The sequence below is a fragment of the Halichoeres trimaculatus genome, unplaced genomic scaffold, assembly GCF_033239565.1.
Source record: "Halichoeres trimaculatus isolate MK-OKI-2021-1 unplaced genomic scaffold, fHalTri1.1 fHalTri1_scaffold_22, whole genome shotgun sequence".
Taxonomy (NCBI): domain Eukaryota; kingdom Metazoa; phylum Chordata; class Actinopteri; order Labriformes; family Labridae; genus Halichoeres; species Halichoeres trimaculatus.
Window position 1 is genome coordinate 9,310,266 of NW_027437200.1, and position 15,297 is coordinate 9,325,562.

General features: G+C 40.3%; 1 protein-coding gene across 23 annotated transcripts in view; it reads right to left on the reverse strand.

The window, feature by feature from the left end:
- The window catches only part of camk2d1 (calcium/calmodulin-dependent protein kinase (CaM kinase) II delta 1), a 112,967-nt gene that overhangs the window by 44,585 nt on the left and 53,085 nt on the right, over window positions 1-15,297 (reverse strand). For all 23 annotated transcript variants that reach the window (XM_074662459.1, XM_074662452.1, XM_074662455.1 and 20 more), the window contains exons 3-4: window positions 10,518-10,577; window positions 1,023-1,077 (exon numbers count right to left, since the gene is read on the reverse strand). In XM_074662459.1, the coding sequence (XP_074518560.1) occupies window positions 1,023-1,077; window positions 10,518-10,577 (115 nt within the window). The remainder of the gene's footprint in view (window positions 1-1,022; window positions 1,078-10,517; window positions 10,578-15,297) is intronic.

Consider the following 15,297-nt stretch of genomic DNA (forward strand, 5'->3'; position numbering starts at 1 on the left):
TTCAGAGATAACCCTGATGTCAGTAAAAACACACGCCAAGAGGTCTAAAACATGGGGGAGGTCTCCACTGTTTTCTGAAGGCCACACATTTTCCATGACTTGTGGAAAACATTACCACTTTGAGTCTCCGGGGTTTCCACATTACAGCTTCCTGCAACTTTTAATGACTTTGGTGTTTTGACAAAGTTGGTTGTAAAATCTCTGAGGACTCCCAACGTTAGTGTTGGCCTTCATTCAGCAGTGAGGAGGTGACCTAAATATGAAGCTTGTTAGGAATCCTTTCAGAGCGCCCACTCTGCTCCATGGATGTGACGTTAAAAAAGCTGCTCCAACCCCTCACGGTGAATCAGCAGTATGTGCTGACATCCTCCCAAGCAGCTTTTAAGTGAAAGAAAGAAGAAATGCTTTGCTTGTCTGTGTCTTCTAGCCAAGAGGAAGCCCCTCTGTTCTTTTTTATTGCCTGAAGTCAAAGCAAACAAAACATTTAAGATATATCTGGCGCAATTTCCTTCCTGTCTGCCAGATGAAACCCAAACAACAGCAGACAGTTCACATGAGAGAGGAGGAATGATAGAAGGGATTACGAGAAAGGATGAGTACATAAAGTTACAGAAAGCTCAGGAGGAGAAAAGAGGAATGATACTAATTGCTGGAAAATGGAGGCCACCTGTGCCGTTGTCGTTTCTCTTTCAGACGACATTGCTTTTGTTAGTCTTCATGAAACAGTCGGGGTTATCTTGTCTCAGTTTTATTATTGGAATCGGATGTACTCATATCAAGCATCCACATGTGTCTGTCATGATGCTGTGGCATGTGTACGTGTTGAGCGTACTGAGTGTTACAGACACAGATGGCACTAAGAAGAGGTGAGCATTCCACATCCCATCTCCCATGATGCATCAGTGATCTGACAGGCAGCTGTCAGGTTCTTGCCTCCCCTGTCTGTTCTGCACATATTTGACATGCAGAGTGTGTGAGAGCTGCACAAATACAACATGCAGAATAAAAAACAATGCACTTACAAGTCAAAGACCAGATAGTGGAAGCCTTCCTCTGATATGCTGTCGTGAAGTCGCACTGTTCAGAAAAACAGAGAAATCAAAGTTATTTTATTATGCAAAGTGCTTCTCTTTGCAGCAGGTAAGTGTAAATGAACTTTCATTTTATGCAAATGGAGCTCCTCCTGTGACCCGTTTTCCTCTCTCAGTGTGATTAAAACTTTTAGAAGTCAGCGCTGAATTTCAGCTCCCTCTTTCATATTTTTTGGGGTCATTTTTCAAAGCAAAGGAAAAAAATGAAAAGTAAACATTAACGTGTCAAAATCAACCAATTTTGTCTACTTCTGATTAGTATCCATTAAGTTCTGTAAGAAAACAAATATTGCCAGACAAACTGAACAATTAAAAAGACTCACAATCCATTTCCAAAAACATGACTCATTATTTTTGAAATGGATTAATTTTATGTCTTTCTGAGCAACTAAAGACAGTGTGTGATCCAGAACAAATTCAAAGCCTGTTTATTAAGTACAAAGCTGGTTTTAAAAACGTGGCTTGCATAGCTCAGCATGATCAAAAGAAGCAAAAAGGAAACAGCCAGCTCTTTACAAGAAGTGTAGAGTTTTATTGTTGACTGCTTTTACTGTTTTTCTCTTTATCATTGTTTTAATTGTTTTCTTATTATTGTGCATTTTGAGATTTGCCCACAAATGTAAAATGTGCTATAAATGAAATCCATTATTATTATTAAACCAAAAATCTAACAGGAGCCAGACGGGTTTTGGACTAGGCTGATACAGCTTGAAGTTTGAGACAGGAAGCTAAGAAAAAATGCCAGAACCTTGCTAGAATCCTAGCTTAGCTTAAAAACTTGAGAGTCAACAGCCAGCCAGTTTTAATACTAGCTTAACTTTTTAAGAGAAGTGGGGGAGGATTGTTAGTTTTGAGAAGTTTTAGCCTAGCTTAGCCTGAAAACCAAACACAGAAGAAAATAGTGCAGTGTTTTCCCTACCATTATCTACATTATATATATTTTCCATTCAGCGCCAGATCACAGCAGAAGTAATCCAGAGTTCCCTCTGTCATAAATCATAATAATAACTGTCAAAAGCAAGCACCTCAGCACAGGTTCCAGGATGAATTAGCAGAGCTAGGCTAAAAAAGTCAACAGGACTTAGCTGGTATTGGGGCCAGGTTACAGTAGCTTAGTTTTAAATCAGGAAGCTAAAGAAACCAGCCTGTTTCATGTAAAACACTTCAAAAAGCTTAGCTATCTTAGTGTAGCCATCTGGTTCTTTTAGCCTAGCTCTGCCTTAAGACCAGATACAGGAAGAAACTAGCTAATAATCTCTTTGTGTAGTTTGTGTAGCTTAGCATTAAAAGGAGTTAAAACCACCAGCTTCTGGCTAAGGAGGGGACCACAGCCACCTATTATCAGGATGTTTTTGTAGCTTAGCATGAGCAGCATGGTTTCAAGAGGTGCTAAACCAAGCTAAGCTCTCAAATAGAACGCAGCTGGCTTTAGGACAAGGCTTAAGATAGCTTAGCTTTAAAACAGTAAGCTAGAGGAAACAGCCTGACCCATCTGAAACCTCAGTAGACGCCTAGCTTAGCCTAAAACCTCAAACAAAAGGCAACAGACAGAGAGTTTTAAAGCCTAGCTTAACTTTAAGCCTGGAAACAGCAGAGGATAGTGAGTTGGTTTCATGTAATTCAGCTTCAAAAATACATAAAGAGTGGTTAAAATACAAAAAAGTCTTATAGTTTCAGGATGTCAAGCCAGGTTAGCCAAAAACACTTACCGGAGACAGCCAGTTTTAGGACCAAGTTAAGGCCTGCTGCATCCAAAAGCTCACTGGAAGCCTACCTTAAAATTCAGAAGAACCTTTGTCCTTAGCTTAGCAAAAATAAATAAATAAATAAAATTAAAGAGCTAGCTGGTTTTCAAACATGGTTAGTCTGGCTTAGCATTTAGGTAAAATGGTTTTAAACACTTTTTTTTTTCACTCAGCTTCATGTTTACCCTGACGTCCTTTATTCTGCCTTAGTGCAAAGACATGAGACAATTTGTGCTTTTATACCAGAAGCTGCAAAAGAACGCAGCTGAACAAATTTACACAGTTAAATCCTTTTGTAGAAGCTAAGACAGTACATTCTCATGTGTTGACAGATTCTCTGAATGGATAAAAACCATCTGCTTTAAATTCCCAGAGCTACTTTTCAAGCAGGTGACAAAAAAAAATCTGAAACACAACACTCGCCAACATAATGACAGCCTCCACTTCATTCAGCCGATGCATTTTAGCAGAGAGGTGTCTGTTTTTTGAGCTTTTGTTCAAACAACATTATCATAGAGACGAGCTTTTAAATACGCTATTCATCTTTCTGTCAGACAAATGCAGCCTCTTTGATCCAGAACAAAAACTTTAAATTGTCACAGCTACAAGAGGATGAAGAGACACATTTTGTACATGTACAATCAGAAGTGTCAACTCAGTGTCTGAAGATCCTCCCGGCAGAAAAAAGTTTGCAGATTGGAAAATGTATGTGGCCAAAAATGCTTTCAGAGGAAACTTAAGTTTTCAGTGTCAGTATTTTTAAATTAAGTTTACAGGAAACTGGATTTAACCTTCTCTCAAGGCTGTGCATTAGTGTAATGAACGCAGAGGAAGACAAGGCACGCTGTTATATATGAGGTCAAGTTACTGTAATCCAGATGCAGCACGCACAGTGTACTTATCACACATTAACATTTTTATCATACCCCTTATAACCATGAGACAGTAACAGTAGAGAACATCCACCTTTATCTATCTAAAACGGATTGATCAACATGCCTCTGTAGATGCTCCACTCTCTGTGCTCAGGTGTCTGTCAGGGAGCAGAAATGTCTCTTCCACTTTGTTAAACAAGAGGAGACTGAAGGCAGCACACAGAGAGGTACCAACCCGCTGAAAGCCAGGGTCTACTGACCCAATTAACTATGCTGTCTAATGGACAGGAAATGACAGTGTGAAGAGTCCAGGAGGGTGAAAATAAGACTAACATGATGCCTCTGACAGTCTGCAGAGCCCACTGTGTCACTAACTCAGGGGGGTTAATTAGGGTTTCAGGAAGAAAGAGAGCTTCTTACAGTCAGTGGAGTAGAGGCAGGAGCAGATTTCACGGATGGTTCACACATGGAGACTTCCAGACAAAAATTTCTACCCAGTTTTTGTTGACTAGCTGTATCACTGTTTGTGGAGCAATGCAGGAACAACAGCTCATCAGACTTTTGCCCCCAAAACATCCTTTTCATTCAAAGTGACCAAAACCTGCCCCTGGAATAAAAATCAAACTAGTAGCTCTCATTTCTACTCAGAAACTTTCTGCTCTGGGACGTTTGCTTCCTCATTTTTGAAACAAATATTTGTCATGTAATCAGCTGTCATTAAGAAGCAGCCCCTGAATTTTTCCCTCTGGTGCTTCCGTAGTATCTTAAAATAGTAGCTGTTTTAGCTGCTGTTCACTCTCTTAAGACTCAAGCTTTCGTCTGGTTTGCAATCTTTAATTTACCTTACTATTTACGATTTATTTTACTTACTATTTGGGATAAGTAAGACCTAATAAGTATAATAACTAAACTTGGTCTTTGTACAGGAAGTTTAATTATTTGTGTTATGAGTCCTCTATTAGTTCTTTGTCAGTAGTGTTATTGTACATAAATACTTTCATTTTCACTAAAATGGGTGTAATGTTGTGATTTCACCAGAAGATGATGAGGGTGGTGTCCCTAAATGTGGCTAATAGGTAAAAGTTTTAAAAAATGAAATATCATGGGTAGGGATGGGTACCTTTCACATTTGAAATGATACGGTACCGATGCCCGGTACCTGGCAATTGGTACTGGTACTCAACGGTACCAATTTTTGGTACCAATTTTTGGGTTTATGTGGTAAAAAATATCAATTTGTTCAATGATGAAATACATATTTTTTTATAGTTTAACAAATTTATTCTTCTATATGTAACCTTGAAATGCTGTGTTCATGTCCAGCTTGGAAAATCCCCTACTCTTCCACTCCCTCACAGTCACAAGGATGCATTCAGGTACCTAAACCTACCTTTTGATTTTACATGAATCGATACCCGGTACTTTTGACAGAATTCGGTTGGTACCTTAAAATGTACCTAATTTGGTACCCATCCCTAATCATGGGTCTGAGAGGCAGAAAAGTAATGTCCACATATGTGGATGCTGGGTCTTAAGAGGTTAGGACTCCCCACTCCGGACCCCCTTCCTCCTGATTGGCCAGGCCTCTGGAGTCCTGTAAGGGGACGGATTTAAGGATTTCTACAACATATGAATATGTAGAGGTTTGAAAATCTGCACACGTTGAGTCTGAATGTCCAGCTTTAATACCTTATATTCACGTTTAAAAGCAGAATACCCCTTTATTTGAGATATCACAGACTTAAAAAAAATTTTTTTTTTTTGCCTTTTTAAAAAATCTTTATACAGTTTTAATCATTCAAATTTGATTCCTGGGTTTAATCTCCATTTCTTTGTGAACACAAAGCTTTTTAATCAAACCCCAGACCATTCAGCGTATTAAAGAGAATAAATTAACACTGAGTCAAGCAGCTCTGACTGACACAAAGGAATTCTGTCTTCTATTGATTCTGTTTGATTTCTGTTTGCCTTCTTTTCAGACCAGCAGGGAGCACATTATCTGCAAGTTTCAATCATCCCCTGTCTCCAAATGACTCCACTCGAGTTTAGCTGGTAGTAAGTGTGACTGTATGATAAAAGAGTAGGATGGTACCAGAAATAGCTCCTCCAGTGCAGAGGGGAGGTTAAGGAAAAAAAAGCAAGAATAATAAATGAAGCAATTGCGACTTTCTCCAGAGGGGATTCTCTGACAGATTGATATGTAGGGGATGTACAGTATCACCATGCAGACCGTATATATGGAGGGCTTTCCCTGGGCAGGCCGAGACGTGAGTGGAATAATAATGGAGTCTGCTCTAGCAGCTACACGTCCATCATCATCTGGAGAGAGACGGATCAGTCTCTAAAGGACGAGCAGGTGAGAGATGAGTCTCTAGAGGTGAACTCAATCCTCAGATCAAGAGTTCTTCAAGCTGTGTGCGTTTTATCAAACACACTTGAGGGATTTGATAACATTTGATTTGTGTGGTAGTTTCTCAGACGTTGTTTACCTCTGAGGAAATGTGCAGCATACTTTTGGTGCTTTCAGATCTTGTTGTGATTACACCATCATACTTTGCAAAATAGTAAAAGAGTGCTTGATACCTGAAGAGATTTTGCACATAAACGAAGGATTTGAAGTATGAGACCATATTTTGATACAAGAAGTTCTTTGCTAATGTATGTTGTTTGAAGAGTTTTCCATGGGGGCACAGAATTCCTCTGCTTTACATCAGGTCTCGTCTCGTTGGGGATGGTATTTCTTATGATCATCCACAAACCATACATTTTCCTGTACACAAAAATTAGCTGTATTCCAATCCAAAGATGATTTTATTGACTTAAAAGTGGTTTAGTTTAATATTTACAGTGCTGAGCTTCACAATCAGAACCAGATATGACATTCTACTTGTCCTGCCTAAATTAAATCCCAGACCACTCATGGTGTTCAGAAACACTCACACATCTTGGGACCAGCCTGACATCTAAAAAAATAGGGACAAATAGCTCTTAAAACCCCAGAAAAGTTCCCATGCTAATTCGTCCAGGAGCCAGGGACAGGAAAATATGTGTCTCATGTTCCCACCTGAGATTGCAGCAACCAACTTGCTTGACTGAATCTAGTTCCCTTGCTCACACCTTCCACATCGAGCAGACTCACCCTTGGGAAGTCGGCCTAGGGGAGGATTTGGGACCCCAAAAGCTCTGCTCCTCTGACCTGACAGCTGAGCCTGCAGAGAGGGCTGGGGGGTTAGAGTGGAGATGAGCTGCTGAAGCTTCACCGTCACCTCCACTGTAAGGCTCTTAAGGGAGCTACAAGTCAGAGGGCAGGCAAGAGAGTAACTAAAGCCTTCTCAGAGAAAGCAGAAAAGAGCCCTGGCTGTGGATGAACAGGAAAAAGTCCAAAAGTCCCAAGCCTAATAAGCATGTGATGGGCCCTCCTTCAGGCTGAGTGTCTCAAAGTACAAAACTGATGTGTTCAACTGATGGCTTTATCAGATCAGCCTCTGCAGGAATGAACACTGTGTCTCAGACCATTTTCTGTAGATTGATTTGATCGGTATGTGTGATCAGGCCTCGCTCCCACTGTCCAGAACCAGGAACAGGTTGATAAATAAGAAGAAATCCAGATAAGAAACAAATCTCTAATGTGATAAGTATCCATGAACACATCTTTAACCCCAACTTACCTACAACTGCTTCACAGTTTGCAAAATCATTATCTTTGAGTAACTATCTGGGTTTGCATCACCTTGTGTTTTGTTTACTCTTTAATGAAGTCAGACCAGCAGAAATGTCCTCTGAATAACAGCTGCAGCAGAGTTAAATATTGGGGGAGCTTTGAGGTGTTTTATCTTCAGTGACAAAACAAAGAAAGTAAACTAGAGCGCATGTAAATATCTAAAATCTATTCAAATAGTAATTTAAAACACCCAAAAGCCTCTGCAGCCAGCTCTGCAAATGTTGTTTCACTAAGTAAATCTAGATTTGGTTCACTAAACCCAAACCTCTGTAAGATGAGCCTCTCCAAACTAAACCCTGCTGCGTTTCATGTTGACTCGTCTTCCTCTGACTCCTGGACAAAAGGCTGTCAAACCAAACAACCCCCGGATCCCCTATTAGTCTGTCGTTTGCAACCTCTCACCTCTTTTTCCAACCCACAGAGCAAAAAGAAAGACCAGGCAACAAATAAACACCAATTTTCACTGTGTGGGGAAGTCGTTCCTGAAGTGGTAATTACAGTTGTTGGCCTTCGTGACTCCCAAAGCGAGGAGGGGAGAGGCAGGGAGGTGCGTTTTGGATCTGTGTGTGTTCTTTGTGTGTTCTTTGTGTGTTAGGGAGGGGGAAGAGACCGCTGAGTGTGGATGTGCTCTATTTATGGATGAAGCAGTAGCTAAATCCAGAGTATGGATAAATCGACTGCTTTAACAACAACCAAAGGACAAAATATCCGATGCATTAGAGGTATGTTTCTATGGAGACAGCTATGTCCAGCCGTGAACAGTTTTCTTCTTCGTTTTGTGTCTTATTGCAGTAAAAGTGAGCTGTTGAGCTGCTGTAAGTTTGTAAGTGAGTGCAAAGCTGCCCAAACCTTTTGTGAACCAGACCCTCTAACACCTTAAACCCCATTCATAAACTGAGCTGGCAACCTGCACACCACCAAAACCAAGATACAGGGAAAAAGAGAAATATTTGATTTTGCTAGAAGATTTTACCTCGTGCTTGGCGGTATAAGAAAATTTATATCATAGTATACCTTTAATACTGAGTACCACATGTGCTATGGTATATCAGTATTTCTCCCATTAAAAAATTGTGCACTGAATATCTATGCAATATAAAGGAGTGCATCTCTTATTAAAGATGCACGCAGGTGACTCGTGCAGCACAAGCTGTCACAGGGGTGGGAGTGACCAGTGACACACGAGAAGAACATGTGGCCAGGAGTAAAAGTGGTGTTTTCTTGAGCACAGGCAGGAAAATGATTTTAAAATAAATTGTTGTGTGATCTATTTTGGATGTTTTAAAAATCACGCTACTTTCAAAACAGAGGACATAGCTCCTCTTCTGCTCACATGTTATTCTCCTGCATCACTTTGATTCCTAATTTGCCTCCGTGTTCACCCCGAGAAGCTGCATGACTGACAGACAGCTGGAGTCACAGACTGAGGAGTCTCCATTCTTCCCTCTCCATTGATAAGTCTCTCTTCATTCATGTTGGGCTGTAAAACCTCAAACCTGCTGGTCTGGCTCTGCTCATTTTGTCTGTTTGTTGTAATCAAACTAAATACAAACTGATTTTGACACAGTTTGTTTGATTTTGAAAGTCACTGGGTGTTTTTAGGTAGTTTCCAGTCAAGACTTCCTGTCCTGCTTCTTATGCTGAATTTATACGTCACAGCTCAGCGTCTGTCAAAAATAGGATGGCTGCGTATTACCTGCGACATGACGGGGCAGCCACGCGGACGTACTGCAACAGAACGGATCCAGTGTAAACTGACAGATTGACTTTGGAAACCTATTTGATCCGTTTGCCATGACCAGGGCCAGCCTGTGGCATAGGCATTACAGGCAAATGCTGGGGTGCCAGCAATCATGGGGGCGCCAGTATGGGGCCCTTGTGATTTGCCGGCGGATGATGAGATCATCAGTGTATGATAAAAAGAAAAGAAGAAAAAATGTCTACGAGTTAAGGTTATCTTTTTTGTATTAAAGACCTCCCAGACTTATATTCAGTAATGTTACGAAAGAATCCTGCAAAACATGACAATAACCTAAAAAAGGCCTTTATTTTCCTGCACTCGGCTTGACCCTGAAGGGCGCATGATCCCAACATCAACACTGCTCCTCAAGACCTGCTCATTTGTGGACAAGATGGAATTGATGGATAACAGGTATTATGTCAAAAAAGCCAAAGCCTCTAGGAGCCCAGGGGTGAAAGAGAAGAAGAGAAGAGGAGGAGAAACGCTAAAAAGACAGAGGTATGTGTGTAATGTTATTTAGAAGTTTTACTCGCAGTTATGCTAGCTTGTTATCGGTTGGTGGTCACGTTTGACTGTGTTAGTCCTAACTTCTAATGAAGGTTACGTCAGTGATTTTCACTACTTTTTAATCAGGTAAACAAACATTTTTATATGTGTAGATAAAATAACCAGGTATAGAATTACAGTTTTTCTTTTGTGAGGCAGGTATTGCGAGTCCTGCTTCTTGTTAACATTATTGTGCACTTAGTGAGCTAACATTCATCTGATTTCAAATACAAATATTGTTATAAATAGGTACCTGTGATAAACATATTCCCAAAGCTTCAATTTGTATTTACAGATCTTTGTATTTTTTTCAATGTTGTATTTGTTTAAATTTGATTTAAGTGTTTATTTGCAGGTTTTTCTTTTAAAAAAATTGTTATTGGTGCTGGAATACAAGGGGCACCAAGTGAAATCTTGCCCAGGGCACCAAATTGGTTAGGGCCGGCTCTGGCTGTGACAGCATATAGAAACTGAACTGTACAGAATATGACAGACAGTATACCATGTGCACAGGGTCATAATCCGTTATATAAAGCAAAAGGAGGTGAGCACTTTAGTTGAAACAAGAAATGGATAGCTGGTTTGATTTAAGACTGAATAAAGGAGAACACTCAGTCTCCTATAGCATGATGTCAAAGGCGCTTAGAGGAGAATGTAGATACAGCATGAATATTTAAAGCACCTGTGCATGTACCAAACCATCTTCAGGCTCTCCTTGGTGGGTTATGAAACACTTGGATATACATTAAACATGCAGAGAGGTAGCACAGAAACAGATATATCAGGAGGGTTAGTTACCGATGTTGGGATGCTTGAGCAGGCGGCAGATCCTGGCCTCTCGCTCCAGTTTCTGGTGATCTGTGGAGAAAAGAAAACACCCATGTCACATGTGTCTGCTGAGACCTCCTCAAAATCTTTAAAGATTCAACATTTAACATGCCACCCACAGGTCCCCTCACTGTGTCCCTCCAGCTGGGGACAAATGAGAGGAAAAACTAACAGAACAAAGTCATTACTGCTCAGTGCTGGAGAAAGGAGCACATCTGCAGGGTTACAATACGTGGTCAAACTGCTCCCTGTAAAAGCTTTTGTGCTCTGTCATTTCTTACTGGTAGAAAAGAAAAAGAGAGTGTGGTGGAGCGGTGGGTCATTTCAAAGGTTAATAGGATTCTGCAGTTAAAGTACAAAGAGTGGGGACAAGTCAAAACTTGTCATTTAGGACATAAAAGACACATTTGTGGAGGAAAAAAAAAAAGGAAAAATACAGACAAGGCTTCTGATTTGGACTAGCTTCATGATGAAATGAAAAAGACCAGATGTGCAAAAGGAGAAACATATCTGATGCTCTGATTGATAACAGATCTCGACTCAGAGAAATCAAAAAACTGTCACCCTTAGTTCTCCAATGAGAAATGAGTTTAATCTCACTCGGCACCAATGGGAATGACTTTCTCCTCATTTGTAATCCTATCACGCCTCCAACCAGAGCTGCTCTCACCACCTCCAATCACACCCCCGTATACGAGTCCCTAATCCTAATCAGACCAATGAGATGTGCTTTTACAGGAGCTGTAATCCCGGCGGTCACCGTGTCAGCGCTCACTTCTCCGCATCATCCCGCACATCCGCTGCACAGCACGCCGCTAATCTGTGACATAACAGGATTAACAGCCTGAGTGCTGTTCGCTCACCATCTTCAGCCTGGCTGCAGCCAGACGCAGCCGATCTGTTCCTCTCTGCAGCTTTCATTTCATGCTTTAGCTTCACTTTCTCTGCTGTCTGTGTCAGTCTGCTGAAAACCTCCTATTATCTGAGACAAGGTGCTGTTAGTGCTGTCAGGGAACAGAGATTTCTCTGGTGCAGGTATGAAAAGAATAAAAAATTAACCATTTATTTCAACCAAGTCATACAAAATACTACAACCCCTGAAAAATTTTTTTAACAAGAGCTTCATATTTTCTTGGATTATTCATAAAAACAAATATTAACCAAAGGTGCATCCCACAAGAGTCCCCCTTTTCCTAATAAAGTAAAAAAAACTCAACCATACAATCATAGTTTCCCTGATTTGGGTCTTTCACTCTGTTTCTGTCAGGTCCAGCCTGATCAAAGTGGGTTTCAAAGATTAAGAAGAGACAACTGCTGCTCACAAAGACTTTTAATTCTTTAATCAGCCACAACCATAGACGTTATAAGGCCATAGTACTGCAACATCACCTGTCTGGTCCTGATACCGTGAAATGAAGCCAATCCAGATGTAGCCACATTGGTTATGACACTGACTTTGAGTTTACTCAGTTGATTGGACAGTCAAACAATCCTAAAAACTTCTAAACTGCTGAGTTAGAAAAAAATAAGCATGTGCGATTCAGACCCAAGCCATTTTTTTTAACCAGGCTGTAAAAAAGCTTTTTAATGTCGTTAAAGTCTGTTTTTTTTGGCTAGATGTCAACGTGACTTCCTGTCTTTCTGCATCCTCAATTGACAGCGAATTCCAGTGCTTCCGCATAGGCTTCATTTTTCTTTTGATCAAAGTTTTTTTATTTTTATTTTTTTTGTGTATATAAAAGAGAGAAGATAAACAACAAACAAGTAGGACAGTTGGGGACTAAAAAACATGCCTCTGTCCCAATCCCCCCTCCCCAAATACAGGGTCATCAACATTCAGCCAGATATTTAAGAGATAAAGAAAAAAGAAAAAAAAGGGCTGTTAAAAAATAATAATAGAGATACACACAAATATACCTAACACACTCCTGAACACACATGTGCACATGTACATAAATACATACTTATAAAATAATGATAATTAAAAGTAATAATAATAAAACAAAATAATAAAAAAAAACTAAAAAAAAAAGGGGGACTAACATTAGTTGTTACAGAGTTATGTTGGTAGCAGCCATGTTTTTAATACAGGATAGAAACGGTTGCCAGGTTTCAAAACATTTCTTGGTACAGCCTCTAATCGTATATCTATTTTTTTCTAGGTGGACAAGACACATGACCTACCTCACCAACTGGCCATATACTGGGGGTATGGGGTCTTTCCATTTTGATAAAATTAGCCTTCTGGCCAAAAGAGAACAAAAAGCTATCATGCTAGCTTGATAGCTACTACAAGAAACATTTACCTGAAGGACTATAGACTTCATTTTTCTAAACTGAATGTTGCCCCTAGGCCACAATCCAATATTCTATCACCTTTAGTTTGTGATGAACAATCAACCATTTTTCTTACTTTTTTTCTTTCTTTTTTTTTACATGATATTTTAGTTCTGTTTTAACCAAACATGTCAGAATTGTCTTTGACAGCTATGTTTGCACTGTGCTCAGCTAGTAGCTCTGAATGGCTTATCAGCCAAACCCCCAGAGATTTCCACAGAACTTTGTATAAGAAGGATGCACAGGGATGCAGAGGAGGCAGAGAAGAGCTGCAGAAAGTCAACAAAGGCTTTAGGGGAGGGGATGAGCCATGTCTCCCCTGTCTCATTATGGACCACATAAGGTCTCGCCTAAATGAGATGGAGGAGCTAACAGGACTAGCCAGGAGTCAGGGGATGTTTGGTGAATCCAGTATGGTGGGCCTTATGGAGACGTGGCTGTATCAGGAAAGTCACAACCACACCATCACCACTGATGGTCTCCTTACTGTCCAGGCTGACTAGGATTACTGCGAGACTTTTAGACAATCATAAATAAGAAAGAAGTGAATTTCCCCCAAGATAAAAAAAAATGCACTTCTGATTCCGATTAGAAGCACAGGGGGCCCTGTTTTTGGACTAACAAACATAAATGTTCAAATAAATGGGCTGTTAATTTTAGCTTTGATAAAAACAGGCTTTTAACAAAACATTCATAAATGTTTTTATGTATCTATCTTCAACTGCAGAAAGGTGAACACTCAGCTTCTTCCTACATTCCTACATCTATTCACTCAAGGTTTTATTATCAATATTTTATTATTTCTAATAATGTATTCATGCTACTCCACCAGGTGTGATGATTTATCGGTGAAGCTCCTACTTTCATAGAAATAATAATGAGTTTAAGATATGCAATCAAAAAAGGATCTGATTTCTATGGAAAAATATTCCGATATGATTACATTTATCCTCCAAAGAGTTTCAGTCAAGCAGCTCCAGCAAACAAAACTTCCATTATTATTCATGAAACTGATCCACGCTGCAGACCAATCAAGGGTGGAAATAAGAAACCTCAGAGTGCTTTCCGAACAGATTTCCTTACCAGTGAAGAAGACGAATGATGAAGACGTTTAAAAGCAGAAGGAAATACTCAGAAGTCTGGACTCGGCTCAAGAGGACGTGTAAAATGTTCCTTATATGATTCTTCAGTGATTATGGGCAGCTTGCATGCTTATTTCATCTCATTCACGAGGTTGGAGATGTTATTTGAAACGAATCTTAGGAAATCGGTTTTTCTCAGTACTTCTCTGAGTCAGACTGGTGAAGGTCCCTATTTTCGATTACTGCACTTCCTGTACATTATAACAGTCATTACAGTTACTAAGAGTGTTACAAGTGAACTTGGACCTGAGAGAAATTCAGCAGAAATGGCCTGTACCAGAAGGGCAGCTACAATCTATCCACTTAATAGAGCTATTACACTGGACCCTCTATTTTAAAACCCTTAGCCAAATGGCCAAAAAGTTTAAATTTGCCCTATAAGATGGTTTGAGCCAACAGCTGCATTACAGTGTGTAATGTCTGCATCTTGATCCTGAAGAGAGTTGTACATGAGAATGTCATTTTGGCTCAGAACAACACCCAGGCCTCATTTGCCTCTGAAGTTGCTCATCTGGGTGGAAGTTAATGACCATTAGCTCCCATCAGCATCATTTAAACATTACCAAAGGGTTGTCAAGGGGTTTTAACCAATCAGAATCAGCACAAGCTTCAGACGTCCTCCACAGCTCATAATTCTTCCACACATCACATAAAGTCAGGACGCCTCCTGATCTCTCCTCTACATCCTGATGCCTCTCAATCATAAATCAAAAGTCCTTGGTTTGATTCACTCTGGAGCTGGCCCATTTAGAAAACCCAGATGAGCTCGTCTTCAGGCCGATGGAAACGAGGGCAGCAGCTATTTCCACAGCAGCTGCTGATCAAATGAGCTGCCTGCAAACAGCTCTGTGAGGCCTCACATCTGGTTCCACATCCAGCGCCTGCAGGATGAGTCGCTTCAGAAATGATGTGACAACGAGCCCAAACTCATATCTGGGTATTCAAACCAAACCTCCTACAAGGAACTAGAGGAGGGGTGTGTGTGTGTGTGTATGTGTGTGTCAAACGTTCCTCCACTTTCTCCATTATCACCTGCTGTTGTCACACAAATAGGTGAGTAATGGTGTGTGTGCCGAGGGACAAAGAGAGGCTGAGTGTGAAGAAAAATATCAGGTAGTAAACACCAAACGCCCACACATGCATTTCTTGTTACCCCTTAGCAGCTGCTCAATTTTCATTTCCTGACTCTACCCGCTCCAATGATTTGGAGTTTGTCTACCTGTTGGCATCTCTGTTTGGACAATTCTCGGAAATGAGCTAAAATATTTCTA